Genomic DNA, 16,034 nt, shown 5'->3' on the forward strand with positions numbered 1-16,034 from the left:
CGCCCGCCCTGCAGCTCGCCCGTTGTGCGGGCTCACATGCTCTTACGACATCACTGATGATGTCACAACTTTGCATCACTGATGACATTAATGCTCTTATGACATCACTGATGATGTCACAATGCCTATGACATCAGTGATGTCACAATGCACAATTTGCCAAATGACATCACTTCTGGGACTTTATGACATCACTGATGACATCATCAGTGAGACGAAAATCACTGATGATGGACATCACTGATGACATCATCAGTGATGTCACAATGCCAGGACTTTATGACATCACTGATGACATAACTGATGACATCATCATTGATGACATCACATCATTAGGTCATTAGGGCAATCACCTAAATAAAAAAGATGTGGCTCCGTCAGGTCACCTGCACTGCTGCCCTTTATTATTATTATTATTAGGGGTCCAAGCACGAAGTGCGTGGATCCCTATTGTATCTGTAATGTTTATTATTATTATTCTGCCCTAAAACAGCATGCACGTCAAAAACCGTAAGGGCTACAGTAGCCAGACCTTGCACATAGGTTGGAAATGTGCCCCACTGCTCAGAGACAAAAAATTAGCCATATTGGCCAGATGGTGGCGCTATAACAGACCCTTTTGCGTATTGACCCATAACTCACACCCATTTAAGCCTGCTAGATTTTCCAAAAAAAAAAACGAACTCGTCCTAGGCCATTTGCCCGAATGAGCCCAAACTTTTTCTGTGTCATCTCTGGACTTCCCTGATCTAAAGTTGTATAAAGAATTTGGATACGTGAAACCGTCTTGAAATGATAAATGTTTAAACTTTGACACTATGTCATCATAGATGACATCATAGATGACATCATAGATGACATCATAGATGACATCATCAGTGATGTCACAAGACTGTCACCTTCTCTATGACGACGTCAGTTATGACATCATAAATGACATCATAAATGACATCATAAATTACATCATAAATGACATCATAAATGCCCTTCTCCTGGTACTATATAAAGCCCCCATCACCACAGCTTAAATCACACTTGTGCAGTCATCACTCACATATCATATATGTGCACATATCAACTCTGACTAAATGTGCAATTCAGTGTCTATATTAATATTATCTGACATATAACCCCCAAGTCACCAGAAGCTTGGACCCCGCATCGCCGCTTGCGGCTATATTTATTATTATTATTATTATTATTATTATTATTATTATTATTATTATTATTATTATTATTATTTTGTAAAGTACAGTTAAATTCCGTTTGAATCCAGTAGTTGGCGGTAATGCAACAATGCTTTGGATGCCAACCGCCATTAAGCACAAAAGAAGAAGATGACCCGGTTTGTCCTAACGTCATATCCGACTCAAACGACAGCGCGCGTTGTTAAACTCTTTGATGGAAAGTTGTCTTCTAACGTTACTTATTTAACCAATATGATTTGCAAAGCTAACGTTAGGTGTCACTATTTGGAAGTTACAACGTAGGAACTTAGCTATGATTGCATATTACTGAATAGAAGAAAGCGGCTTGTGTTTATGGTAAGTGTTCAAGTTACACCTGCTAACGTTAGCGCTAGCAAAACAAACTATCTCTCTCTCTCTCTCTCTCTCTCGGTCTGTGGATGTCTCTCCCTCTGTCTGTCTCTGTCTCTCACTCTGTCTGACTGTCTGTCTGTCTCTCTCTAGCATGGACGAAAATGTTGATAAAGCTCCTAACGTTATGTGCTGCTGTGCTATATAACTTAATGACTCGAGTGACATGATTCTTTCAAACCACGCTAAGGTTCCAGTTTTATATTACAGTTATCACACAAAGACCACGATCAACTACAGTGTGGACTTTTTGTGTCATCCTTGTGTGTGTGTGTGTGTGTGTGTGTGTGTGTGTGTGTGTGTGTGTGTGTGTGTGTGTGCGTGCGTGCGTGCGTGTGTGTGTGCGTGTGCATGCACACAGCCCACCTGACAGCATGTCTCAGACCACTCTGCTGGAGGAGGTGGTGCAGTGGAGTCAGGACACCTGCCGCCAAGAGCTCAAGTCTGTCCTGCCCAAACTCACCATATCCTTTCAAAACCTCATGAGCAGTATGCTAACAAACAGTATGCTAACAGAGGCCTTGAAAAGTTTTGAAACTGCACGAAAAGTAGACACAGTCATTATCAAATATAGCCTCAATGCGAGACTCATCAGTCATTCTTCCTTCAGATTCTCGGATGCGCGGGTCCCGTATCCACTGGGAGGTCGGCTCCAATGGCTTCACGCGATATACACGTTATCAATCACAATAAAACTGTACCTACCTCAGACACAATGTTGTCCAACCCTACGAGGCCAAGGTACTCCAAAATATTCCGTTGTTTCCAATACCAAGCCATTATTCATATGGAAGTACCAAAGTTTTTAGCTCAGACACAGCCTTCTTCGGCTGTGTCATTTTGGGTTTCAACTGCTCCACAGCGCCGGATGTATCGTTCGGTGCTCACTGGTTTGGTGGTGTACTGCAGTTTACAATTTGGGTAAGTTGACCCCAAATATTTTTTTAAATTTCATCCTACACAAGGTCTGGAAAAAAGTGAAGAATTTCCAAAGTGAAACTGTGTAGGCAATACTTTACTCTAATTTGATCTTTCCCAACATTATTATATTGCAGTCCTGATTTACCTGGCAGGGTGGTAACACAAATACTTTACTCAGTCTTCGTATTTACTCATACGAAGTCTACTTACTGTAGTATGTTGGTCTTCCTTAACTGTTTGTACTCTTTGCAGCATGAGTCTAAGAGCTGGGATGATCATATACGTAAGTCTCTTAATTGCACACATTACAAATTATTTTGTGCATAATGTCAGTAAGAACTGAGAGTTTAACCTGTTCACACAGTTGCTTGATGATAACTATCTCTACAGGTATACTGAAGATCATCACAGATATGTTCCTCCCTCATATGGCTTTGTCAGAGCTGGAGGCAGACTGTTTCTCTCAGGTCTTACCCAAGGTGAATAACAACATGACCTAAATTCATGTCAATGCAAACATGCTCACTCAGTTTAGTCATCACAGGGTGGTTGTAGGTTCTGCAAAGAGTCTTAACATATTTTGAATTATATCTATACCCAAGGCCTTAAAAGGTCTTAACCCGTGTGCATCCTTTTATCTTTAACCCCCTTAGCGTATAAAATTATACGTCAATAAAGTTACGTTTTTGTGTAGTGTCAGATTTAACAGAAATCCCTATTATAAAAGGACATAAAAAGCCAGAAAACAACAGAAAAAAGTGTACATTTTGGACTTCCAGTCATTTGTGAAAAAATAAATGAATCATGAATTACCTGCTGTTAACTCATTCACCGCCAATGACGTCTTTGACGTGTTATCAGAAATAGCCCTCCCCGCCAATGACGTGTTTGACGTGTTTTTGTTTTTATTACTGCAGGGCGTAGTTTAAACACTTCCCCAGCCTGTCACATGGTATCAGGTCCCTATCATCTAAGACAACACGTGAACAAACACATACCGCAGCTGTTGTTTTGAAATTGAGCAGGAGGAAAAGCAGAAAACTGGTAACGCTTCCTTGTGCAGACAGGAGAAACGCCATTGAAACGCGCCTCGGCGCGCTGCACGAGCTGGAGTCGCCTTCCTCTGTGCCAGCCGGGAGAAAGTAATCAAGAGATGTGTTTGATCATCGGAGGAATGAGGAAATGATCGATCAGTTTGCGAGGGCGGTGAGGACGTGTTGAATAGCCGAGGGGAAAACGGGAACGATCAGATAGCAGGGGATATGACAGGGAGACGAGGACGGGTGCAAAATAAACACACAACAGCAAGGCACAGCAGAAGCGGGAGTCAGAGCAGCCCGCTGTCCTTTCTCAAGAGCTATTCAGTTGGTTCATGTAATCGCTGGGCTGCGTGCCCTCCAGTGTTGCTCCTGGCCAATCCCAGCGCCACAGGGCGTGGTTATTGCTTATCCTATGTGGGGTTAGAAATCTAAAAGGGGGATCGTGTGTGTGTGTGTGTGTGTGTGTGTGTGTGTGTGTGTGTGTGTGTGTGTGTGTGTGTGTGTGTGTGTGTGTGTGTGTGTGTGTGTGTGTGTGTCTGTCTGTCTGTCTGTCTGTCTGTCTGTCTGTCTGTCTGTCGGTGTGTCTGTCTGTCTGTCTGTCTGCACACTCACTCACACAGAGTAAACTGTATTGTTGAATGTAAAAAAAAGCACTTCATGTGTATATATATATATATATATATATTTTTTTTTTGTCATTTGTGTCCTAACGAATAATATTTACATGTCTGATGTCAATACAGTTCAAAATAAAAGAATTGAGAGCGAGTTCTGCATGAGATTGTGTGCATAAATACATAAATGCCATTTTCTGCAATTTCTTTTCTCAGAGAGACATTTTTGGGGAAAACAGGGTGTATATAAATGGCTATAAGTAGAGTACAGAACATGCTAAAAGCTCACTTTTTTTTTCCTGGTGAACCCAGAGACGTACATCTTCATTTTGAGGTATTGCAAATCACTCTGGTGCTAATAGATAATTTACTGTGGGTCTTGAAAGATGACCAACAATTATGAAAATCTTTGGCCTGTGCTAAATATTGGCAGTCCTAAACTGGCGGTGAATGAGTTAAGCATTCATCCTGGAGATAAGGCTTTAAATTTGTAGTTTTTACAGTGTTTTCATATTTTCCACTATTTCCCCATGTTTGGAATAGGAATCAATTTCATGCAGTTTACATGAAATGCATGGGACATGGATCCCTATGCCAAACCATGGGGAAATGGTGAAAAATATGAAAACACTGTAAAAACAAAAAACTTGAAGCCTTACCTCCAGCCAGGAGGTAATTAATGATTTTTCTTTTTTTTTTTTTTTTGCAAAAATGTCTGGAAGTCCAAAATTCACACTTATTTATGCCAGGAAACTGCAAAAAGTGTGAATTAATTGATTCAGTCTTAAAAATGTTGAGGTTTCTTGGTGTGTCACACAGATCAACAGGGTGACAGAACAGTCTAAATTGGTTTGCATTTTCATATCTGTCAATTGGAAAATGTCTCTCATAATAATTTAAACTAGGATTAAAAAGTCTTAATCTAAACTTGAAACACGAAGGCAGCAGACATCCTGAAGCAATAAGTGCATTAGGGTTGAGGTAAATGCACCGTCAACAACTTGCAGTCAGTTCAGAAAGTGGGTTTTCTTCACAATTCAGAAACTGGGAAACCTAAAGGTAATTGTTCTGCCTATATCGACACAATGTAGAAAAATGGCTGTTATTAAATGTTGACATCTTGCATTTAAAATGAATGTGTTCTTGCCCTTATGTATGTTATGAATATCTGCAGGCAGTCAAAATGTTTGACAGCCTGATGACAGAGGTCTCAAACCAAGCTGGAGGGCTGTCCAGTCAAAACACAGAGCTGCGTGCCTTACTGAGGAACGTTGTGCAGGTACTCCATTACCCCCTGCTGCTCAGCCACTTGTACTGCAGATTCAGATGAAAAACGATGCTCTCCGTATCGTAAGATATTTATTGCACGAAAGAGATTCTTCTCTCCTCATAACCAAATGTGAATGTTTTGCTGTGTGTTTCAGGCAATGGTGCAGATAATAGATGCCATGTCCGCTTGTGTGCGTCACGTTTGCTCCTTCGAGGACGCCCCCGACCTGGATGCCATCCGCTCCTTGCCCTCCTGCATCCTCAAAGTCCTGAGGGACACCTTCCAGCACTGCAAGGTAAGATAGTTTAGTCCACAGATGCAAATACATGTTCATTATACCTCTATTGGCATATTTAAATATTTTAAACCTCTACTCATTGTCTGTGTTGCATGTTTGTATGCACCTTAAGGGGGGGATGCAGAATTATGGCAACACTTGTGGTTATCAACGTAGAGAATTTGAGGAACTAAATTATTTGATTGCAGTCTGTCTTCTATCACCATGTTGACCATTTTCAGCCACAGCAGACATTCTGTCCAAGTGAAATTAAATGCTTCAATATCACTTAACTGTGGGGACTAACAACGATTAGACATGGTTAATTGTGCAGCCCTAACCATAACGGTGCAAACTCACTGGAAACGGAACGGACGCAGAAGCGAGGCGAAGCGTCTTGGAAGCGCAGGCAGTTATATTTCGGCGTCTTCGTTAACCAGTGATGGCTGGACCCATTCTTTTCAAAGAACCGGATCATTCGACTTGATACATGTAAATGTATTGAACCTTTTGAGTTTGGATACTTTAAGCAATGTTACAGTTACAATGTAACAGCAAGGGGGCGTTTGTGAGTGGGAAAAGTGACTCATGAGCACTCTGATGTTTGACACTACAGTTCGGTACGTATTGGACACTAAAAAGAGTCGTTCAAAAAGTTTTGTTCTTTTTTGCCCATCACTATTGTTAACAGACTAGACCGGTCGGTCACACTCACTGTGGCGCAGGCGGCTCGCCGCCCTGCAGCGAGCGATTGTGTGCAGCCAGGATTCCCCTCCCCCCTGGTGGCTGTCCTGCTGTACTGCATGTCGTGGTCAGGACAGTGAGGTGGTTTACTGTGGCCGTCTGTCCCTGGTGGCTGACCTGCTGTACTGCATGTTGTCGTCAGGACAGTGAGGTGGTTTACTGTGGCCGTCTGTCCCTGGTGGCTGACCTGCTGTACTGCATGTTGTCGTCAGGACAGTGAGGTGGTTTACTGTGGTCGTCTGTCCCTGGTGGCTGACCTGCTACAGGGACTCTACAGGGAGGCCTACTCCCTCCACAAGGGCCTGATGGAGCTACTGGACAGGATCTCTCTCCACACCAATGCTTCAGAGGAGGATATCTCTGACATCGTCACAGGTGTGTCTGTGTGTGTGTGTGTGTGTGTGTGTGTGTGTGTGTGCCCGCGTATCGCGTGTCTCTGTTTTCAACCACCATGCTGCTTGTAGAGATGCACTGATCGACCGGCAGGTAGCCTCTCCCCAGACTCAAATGACGTTGAACCCTTGTGCTCCGCATGCTACATGAGTCTGTGCCACTTCGCAGCCCCTGCTGTTGTTTTGAGGGCGGGTCTACGGGTCAAAATTGATGACTGACAGGTCGTAGCATCAATGAGAGCGTGGTTTGTTTCAAAAAGTTAACAGAGTCAGGTTGGGAAGGCGTGCCTGATTGCTAAAGACATTGTGACACAGTGACACAGTCACTAGTCACAGTCATATTAATTTAAGAGTTGAATTAATAGTTTTATTAATTTACACAAAACATTGCAATGTAAATAAAAAGACAAGAGGCATATAGTCTTTGCAATTAAATGTATATAGGGCTGTGAATCTTCACTGGCCTCATGATTCGATTCGATTACTGTCAAGTAATAACCTTTATTATTGAATTTAATATTGTGGACTAATATGAACCGAACGAGTTAACTATGAGATCTAGGGGTGGGACAAAATATCGATACTCACGGTATCGCGATATTTCCACTTGCGATACGTTATCGATACACTGGCACCAAGTATCGATATGTTTATTAAAAAAAAAAAAAAAAAAAAAAAATTTTTTTTTTTTTTTTTTTTTAATAAACAGGCTAAAATATTATGCTGTGTGTGGTAGTTGAAACATAGTTTCAAGTTGACGTTTATTTATGTTTGTAGTTGAAACAAAAACATAAATACTGTAGGCTACATGAATGGAAATGTTTGATCATTAATATCTTTTAGAAATTATATAGGTAGGTAGGTTATATAGGTTTTCTTGTTTTAATAATAATAATAAAAAGACTTAATGTGTAACTTTTCCTCCGTGGTATCGAAAATGGTATGAGTGAGTGAGTGAGCTCTGAGAGAGTTCATGTCAATTCTGCTAATAAATACATAATACCTGCTTCTTGCCTTTTAGGGGTATTTTTTTCTCTTCAGTTACACAGGTATCGTGATGTATCGTCTTCCAATATATCGATTATCGCAGTATCGCTGTATCGTGATAATATCGTTATCGGGGGCCAAGTATCGTGACGATATCGTATCGTGAGCTACTCAGCGATTCCCACCCCTAATGAGATCATGGATTAGCTGCAAATACCAATTGATATCTCTGCATAGGAGCAAGCTGAGAAAGAATATTATTATATATATACACCGTATACCGGTATATTAGAAAAGAAAGAAAATTGGAATCGGCCGGTCCAGACTATGAACAAAAATCGGAATGGGCCAAGAAAATTTCAATCGATGCATCTCTAGCTGTTTGGTATTTCCCCTTTTCATGATTTACTCCTCTGCCTTCAAAGTGGTCATCCTTGTACTAAAGATTTTTAAGTTTTTTAATCTTCCTTAGTGATTCACAACCTCCTGGATATCTGCTCCATCATCTCAACCCTGGACATTGCACTGCACGCCAACACGTGGAAATCCATTATTAAGTCAGTACCACACACGCGCACACACACACACACACACACACCAGGGCTGCACGATATGAGGAAAAGCTGCGATGTGCGATAACACTGTTCAATATTGCGATGACGATATGACCTGCGATAAATAAAAAAATGCTATAAACAAAAATATTAATGGGTAGGGGTGCTCCGATCCGGCTAAGCCACGATCCGATCCGATTCCGATTCCTGGGGTCACGATCCGATTCCAGAATCGATTCTCGATTCCAACGATTCTCGATTCCAGAATCTAGAATCGATTCTCAATTATGTACCGTAGTTTTATATTGCAATAACACACAAAGGTAAATCTAAGATAAGAAATTACAAATGTATTAATGCTGAACTTCAAATTCAACTTCTGAAGTATTACAGTGAGGGCCTAAATTCATTTTGCAATATGAGTGTGTTAATTTAAGCATACGTATCAGTAAGTGGCACGGGATTCTCAAAGCCTGTGTTGAGGGTCATACAAACAAAAATGCACTCTTGAAGCAAAAAAAAAATCCCAAACCAACAAGTTAATTATTTACATTTTTACTTCAATGTAGAACAATCATTTCTTACACATGAGATTACTTTTAGCCTTTTAGGCATAACGATTATTGAAAGATATTCCATATTCCAGACTGAAATGTTATAACAGAAGTGGAGTATTGGCCAGAATGACATGAACATTTGGACACTTATTCAGCCGGTATCTTGCATGTTGCGTTCAGGTGCACTGTAAAAAATAAATAAAAAAAATTGCGATAACACGTGACTTTTGCGATGTGTTCATCGCGCATTTTCATATCGTGATGACGATGAAAATACGATTAATCGTGCAGCCCTAACACACACACACTCGCGGTGACACTTTTTGTTTAGACTGACATACAGTATTAGAAGAGTTCCTTAGTTGAAAGTCATGATAGTTGGAGTAGTGCATAGAGCTCTTTGCTGATTGTCGGGTCTCTGTGTGTGCAGACAGAGTGTGAAGCACCAGGCGTTGGTGGAGGAACATCTCCGTCACGGTGACATCAGCAGCAGCCTGTGTGACAACCTGCTAGCCTCCATCCACAGCTGTCTGGAGCTGGCTGAGCAGATCCAATTTGGAGGCCTACAGGTAGGAACGCTCTCTGACGGTGTACTGGGCACTTGAACAAAGAACTGAATGAAGAAGTAGATCAATAAAATTACCTGAAAATGTAAGCTTATTCTTATTTTGCCGTTATTGGAAGTCACTCTAAAATGATACCCAGTGTTGCGCAAGTTACTTTCAAAATGTAATATACTACATATTACTAGTTACTTTCATTTGAAAGTAATAAGTTACTTTACAATATTACTGTCTGTGTAGAGAAAACTCGTTACTTATTACACTACTTTTGCAATACTTTAACCAAAATAACAGCAGTAGCAGAATGACATTGCCGCCCCGTCTTGAAGTCAGTGTAAACCGTCCAAAAGTCTAAATGTCGTCTTTTTCCTTTGTTATTGTCATCTATATGGTCATAAACACACACAGTTTGATTAGGAAATGATTGTATCTTATATAAATATGTGCTTTGATTATTTTTGTTTTTACTCAAGTTGTAACTTGTGTAACTTGACAAAGTAACTGGTATAATATTACTGAAATCCTATTGGTAATAAGTTATATTACTGAGTTACTGCTAAAAGTAATTACATGTAATATGTTACTTTTGTAATGAGTTACCCCCAACAATGATGATACCCAGTTGAATCTCTAAAATGTTATTATTAATGTAGCTGTAGCAGCTTACAGCGCAGTATGTTTTTTGTCTGCACTCACTAAATGCTTGATCCGAAAGGGAGAAACCACATGAGTGAATATGATTGTGTCAGTTAGTATTGATTGTGTCAGTTAGTATTGATTGTGTCTGCTTTGTAGGACAGATGAGGATCTTTTCACACAGTGAGGTTTGTGAGTGTGAGCTCAGGGGATCATGAGCCCTGTTCATCTCAGCGTCTTGTGTCACATTGTCTCTTTGTCAGGAGGCAGCACAGAGCCCTGAATACAAGCTGTTCCAGAAAACCACCAAGATGTGCCGATTCTTTGCCAACACTTTAGTTCATTACGTAAAGGTACTACAACCATGTTCCCTATGAAAGTACTATTACATCTAATACTGTGCATACATCTGTTTTATCTCCACTTAAAGCCCAGTTTGGACCAAAGATTCACCACAAGACGAGTTGAAACTTGCAACTACTTGCAACCCGCCCCTGTGACTTGACACGCTGAACCAGCCCCTGTGACGTGACATGCTGAACCAGCCCCTGTGACTTGACACGCTGAACCAGCCCCTGTGACGTGACATGCTGAACCAGCCCCTGTGACTTGACATGCTGAACCAGCCCCTGTGACTTGACATGCTGAACCAGCCCCTGTGACTTGACATGCTGAACCAGCCCCTGTGACGTGACATGCTGAACCAGCCCCTGTGACGTGACATGCTGAACCAGCCCCTGTGACTTGACATGCTGAACCAGCCCCTGTGACGTGACATGCTGAACCAGCCCCTGTGACTTGACATGCTGAACCAGCCCCTGTGACTTGACATGCTGAACCAGCCCCTGTGACTTGACACGCTGAACCAGCCCCTGTGACTTGACATGCTGAACCAGCCCCTGTGACGTGACATGCTGAACCAGCCCCTGTGACTTGACATGCTGAACCAGCCCCTGTGACTTGACATGCTGAACCAGCCCCTGTGACTTGACACGCTGAACCAGCCCCTGTGACTTGACATGCTGAACCAGCCCCTGTGACTTGACATGCTGAACCAGCCCCTGTGACTTGACATGCTGAACCAGCCCCTGTGACTTGACACGCTGAACCAGCCCCTGTGACTTGACATGCTGAACCAGCCCCTGTGACTTGACATGCTGAACCAGCCCCTGTGACTTGACATGCTGAACCAGCCCCTGTGACTTGACATGCTGAACCAGCCCCTGTGACTTGACATGCTGAACCAGCCCCTGTGACGTGACACGCTGAACCAGCCCCTGTGACTTGACATGCTGAACCAGCCCCTGTGACTTGACATGCTGAACCAGCCCCTGTGACGTGACACGCTGAACCAGTCCCTGTGACGTGACATGCTGAACCAGCCCCTGTGACGTGACATGCTGAACCAGCCCCTGTGACTTGACATGCTGAACCAGCCCCTGTGACGTGACACGCTGAACCAGCCCCTGTGACTTGACATGCTGAACCAGCCCCTGTGACTTGACATGCTGAACCAGCCCCTGTGACTTGACATGCTGAACCAGCCCCTGGGACTTGACATGCTGAACCAGCCCCTGTGACTTGACATGCTGAACCAGCCCCTGTGACTTGACATGCTGAACCAGCCCCTGTGACGTGACATGCTGAACCAGCCCCTGTGACTTGACACACTGAATTGTCTGAATTCAGCGTGGAGTCGAGATGAGAAGGGCCAGTTTACACCGCTGCAACCTTCCCCTACAACGTTCTAAAGCGGTTTTGTCTTGTTGCGAATCATCAGTGTAAACTGGGCTTTACAAATCAAAGTGATGGAACTTATACCTGTAACTCTTTACTCTCATAACAGGAATTCAAATCTTTTCTGACAAAGTATTGTAGCTGCTTTCATCAACTCTACCTCCAGATCGTCAGGTATGTGCATTTTTGTTGTGGATTGGAAAATCTGATCTGATCTTAAAGGTGCATTCAGCGATGTTTTTGTGTGAAAATAAGTGTTAAATGGCTCTATATTCTGACAGCAATCACTGAAATAGAGTGTTTGGTCAGTGACTTGAAACCCCCAACCCCCCCGCTGTCCTCTTATCTCCGCAACCGTCACTCGTAGAGACTCACGGATGGCGGCATTGGATTTGTGGTGAAAATATAGATATACCGTAAATTCCGGACTATAAGCCGCGGCTTTTTTCCCGTTTTTTGGCCTTTTTTGGCCCCTGCGGCTTATATAACGGTGCGGCTTATCTATGGATTTTTTCAGGAAAAAAAAAAAAAAAAACTGAATTCTCTCTTCTTTAGCACTCTTTCTAACTATAAATCCACTTCTGTTTTAATTTCCTCTCTTGCCCTCTTTTCACCACACTGTATGACACTGTATGACACTGTGTGCACTGTAAAAAAGAAACACAGGTGGTGTTGTGTTATGTTGTTTTGTTGAAATGTTAATAAATGGGAGCTTCCTCAAACAGCCATCTCTTTCCCGACAATCCCCTCTGTGCATGAACCCTTACATATGGTAATTAAACATTAAAACACAAAAAAAAAAAAAAACCATTAAAACACCCGCAGCTTATAGTCCGGTGCGGCTTATATATGTAAAAAACAGTCAACTTTGCAGGTGCGGCTTATACACCGGTGCGGCTTATAGTCCGGAATTTACGGTAGTCCTTTATAAGCATCGCAATCTGACCTTCCATTTCCCAGAAAATGTCAACCGTTCTCTGATTGGATAGTTTGAGGTCGGCGCCAATTTTGATCCCACTTGAAAAAGAGATGGAAATCACAATGTGATTGCCCTGCTTAAAGCAGCTGAGCAAGATTTTCGATTGTTATTAAACAGTATAATTACAATATTGATGCATCACATCTTACCTATAATAGTAGCTGAGACCAACGTGGAGTAGTCTCGCTTGAACCCCGAGTGAATCGGCCAGTGTTAGTCTGTCTGTGGCCGGGGCAGATCAGGAAGTGAAATGAAACGGTTTGCAGCAGCCACTTCGGCCATAACCACAAAATAACTTCCAAAAAATCTGTTAGAATATAACGAGAGATGTTCGCGAGAGTAGCAAGCCCCTGCATGGCGTGTTCCTTGTTTATGGTCTGTTGCTAGGCAGAGCGAAACGGCGGAAGGCAGGCAGCTGCCGTAACCCCGTTTCGTTTCACTTCCGGGTTTATCCGGCCCACCGGTAGACAGATAGAGAGAGAGAGCCCCCTGGTGACGCGAGGTTAGACAGACACAGACTCTATAATCATCAAGAGAGCAATCTCCGATTCACACGGCTTTGGTCTCAGCTACTATTATAGGTAAGATGTGATGCATCAATATTATAATTATACTGTTTAATAACAATCGAAAATCTTGCTCGTAGCTGCTTTAAATAAAGGATCAATAAAACAATGAAAAACATAGTGTTTCGGTGCCCGGGTGCTGCCCTCCCCTCTGTGTGACGAGCTCAACATGGCCACTCTGGTTCCCATGGAGGCCCTCCTGTCCCAGCTGCTGCCCCTGCGCTCCTTTGCTGAGGTGGTCCTCCAGACAGACCAGCGTGAGTATGACGGCCTGTCCTCAGTGCATCCCAGCTTCCAGATAGTGCACACAGATAGGGCCTTCCACTTCTCTTTGTAATGGGGACGTTTGGGCATTTTCCATTGGCACCTTGGCAGCGGCAAGCCATGCCATGCTGCACTCATATCAGTTTCCATAAAAAAAACAAAAAAAACAATGCACCAGACTACAGGATTCTGACAGTCCTAGCCGATTTTGAAATCTGGCTGTGACACGCACTACAGGAGAATCTTCCCAGATTATTTCCTAGAATCTCAACATGCACACACTACAAGATTTGTAAATGTGGCGCACCACGCACTACAGGATATTATTAAGATTATCGGGAGGATAATCACCTTGACGCCCGGCCATGCATACTCTGAACCTGTTTCGATTTTGGAGCGTCAAATGGGGTTCCAGCAGTGACCAAAGCGCTCCGCCCCCACCCCACCTCTCTCTCTTTTCCTCATTTTCATGCCTGCCTCGCATATGCTCCCCAAACAAATTAATCTCCCGGTAGTTAGCAAGCGTGTAAACAACGCGACTCTATATTGTCTGTACAAGTGAGAACACAAACACATGGGGCTCTATCGTTGCAACGGCTTAAAAACTGCGCTTAGTGCCAGGCGCAGCGCAGATTAGTGGGTGTGGACCAGCGCACTCGATATTTTGGTGTCGGCGCTACAGGTGGCCTTAAGCATTAAAACGTTTACATTAAAATTATGCACAATCTGCTCATTGGGGAAGTGCAGTAAACAAATCACAAGCTTCCCTTTTAAGCTCCAATTCCACGGAGCGATCCAGTCCGGTCAGAAAGGCCAAGCGCTCTGCTGCCCCCCTCCCTTTCATCCCCGTCTGTCTGTCTCCACATATAGGCTATTATTCCATATTATTATGCTTCTCAAACCAATCTAACTGCAGTTTAAAATACTGCAAGCATGTGAATACACTACACTATAGCAAGATCAAAGTGAAAAGAATGTTCTAAACGCATTGGCTAGAAAAATATAGCCTATCCCTATGTCATGATGAGATTAGATTGGTGAAAGTTTGTCCAGAATGATATCGTTTTCTCTCCCCTGCTGCACAGGTAGGATGCTGCACATAAATATAGCCTACATTATGTAAAGTCATTGCATAAATAAATGTGTTTTTATTGTAAAAGAAAATGTGAAGTAAGTCGTCTTATTGGAGCGACATCACACTAGGAAGTCACAGTAGAACCATGTTACGGCTGTCACTCATCTCCTAAATTACGTTAAATCTGCGAGGGATATTATACCACCTGGATTACATATATGTTTCACATAGGGTTGTGTTTGGATTTCTGTTTTATTTTCGCCAATATTTAAATGTTCGAGAATTGCATGTTGTGTGAACAGAAACATTATTTCTATGTACCACTTTAGGCAGTTTAGGCTGATTTGGTTGATATTTCTTGTCGAAATGGATTTACCTCAATGCATGCTGGGAGATTTCACATGTGGCTCAACAGCCTCTGAGTGAGAGAGAGAGAGAGGGACTGTCTGATGCGCGAGAGAGAGGGAGTGTGAGAGAGAGAGGGGGAGAGAACAGCCTCTGAATGACGGGCTCAAAACTACGATAGAACAACTTTTTTCCATTGGTCTTTGTGCCTGTCTGACGCACGAGAGTGAGAGAGAGAGAGGGAGAGAGTGTGAGGAGACAGAGGAGAGCTGTGCATAAATATGCACAGAATATCCGCGGCGCACTGAATAAGGCCTGGTTTTGAAAAGCGCTAAGCGCTAAATTAACGCCAGGGGGGAAGATATCGTTAGGCCGGTATTTAAGGCCGAAACGCCCATTCTGGCCTTTTCTGGCACTGCGCCACGCCTCTTTGGCATAAAGCGCATTTCGGGGCCTAAAACCATGTTGCTATCTTCCCGAGGCAAGCGCAAGGCACGTTTTTTGCGTTTAACGCCAGTTTTTGCACCTAAGGCCTGTGGGAGAATAGGGCCCATGGGCTACCAAAATATATTCCCCTGCTGCATGTCATGATGAGATCGATAAAAGTTTGGATAGACTGGATTGCTTCCCGCAGCAACAATGCCTTTTTCCCCCACACTGCTCGATAGACGGGTAGGACAGCCTCTGACTGGCAGGGGCTCAAAACTACGATATAACAACTTTTTATTCATTGGTCATTAGGGGTGTCACAATATATCGTCCCACGAAATTTCGCGATAGTAAAACGTCACGATATGTATCGTTGAGATGAAATCTCATATCGTGGAAAAAAAAAAAAAAAAAAAAAAATTTTTTTTTTTTCTTTTTTCCCCCAAAAATAGACAAAGAAACGTCTTTGTTTGTTGAAGTTCAATG

At 42.8% G+C, this 16,034-nt stretch overlaps 1 protein-coding gene across 1 annotated transcript in view; it reads left to right on the forward strand.

Moving 5' to 3' along the window:
- Nucleotides 1-2,917: 2,917 nt before the first annotated feature.
- firrm (fignl1 interacting regulator of recombination and mitosis) overlaps nucleotides 2,918-16,034 on the forward strand; it is a 39,994-nt gene continuing 26,877 nt past the window's right edge. Inside the window, exons 1-9 of the mRNA XM_083647330.1 lie at nucleotides 2,918-2,998; nucleotides 5,348-5,452; nucleotides 5,598-5,738; nucleotides 6,677-6,839; nucleotides 8,316-8,400; nucleotides 9,385-9,523; nucleotides 10,417-10,506; nucleotides 12,000-12,059; nucleotides 13,557-13,692. Coding sequence (XP_083503456.1) covers nucleotides 2,933-2,998; nucleotides 5,348-5,452; nucleotides 5,598-5,738; nucleotides 6,677-6,839; nucleotides 8,316-8,400; nucleotides 9,385-9,523; nucleotides 10,417-10,506; nucleotides 12,000-12,059; nucleotides 13,557-13,692 — 985 coding nt within the window. The 5' untranslated portion in view covers nucleotides 2,918-2,932. The remainder of the gene's footprint in view (nucleotides 2,999-5,347; nucleotides 5,453-5,597; nucleotides 5,739-6,676; nucleotides 6,840-8,315; nucleotides 8,401-9,384; nucleotides 9,524-10,416; nucleotides 10,507-11,999; nucleotides 12,060-13,556; nucleotides 13,693-16,034) is intronic.

The sequence above is a fragment of the Poromitra crassiceps genome, assembly GCF_964638095.1.
Source record: "Poromitra crassiceps genome assembly, chromosome: 12".
Lineage (NCBI taxonomy): Eukaryota > Metazoa > Chordata > Actinopteri > Beryciformes > Melamphaidae > Poromitra > Poromitra crassiceps.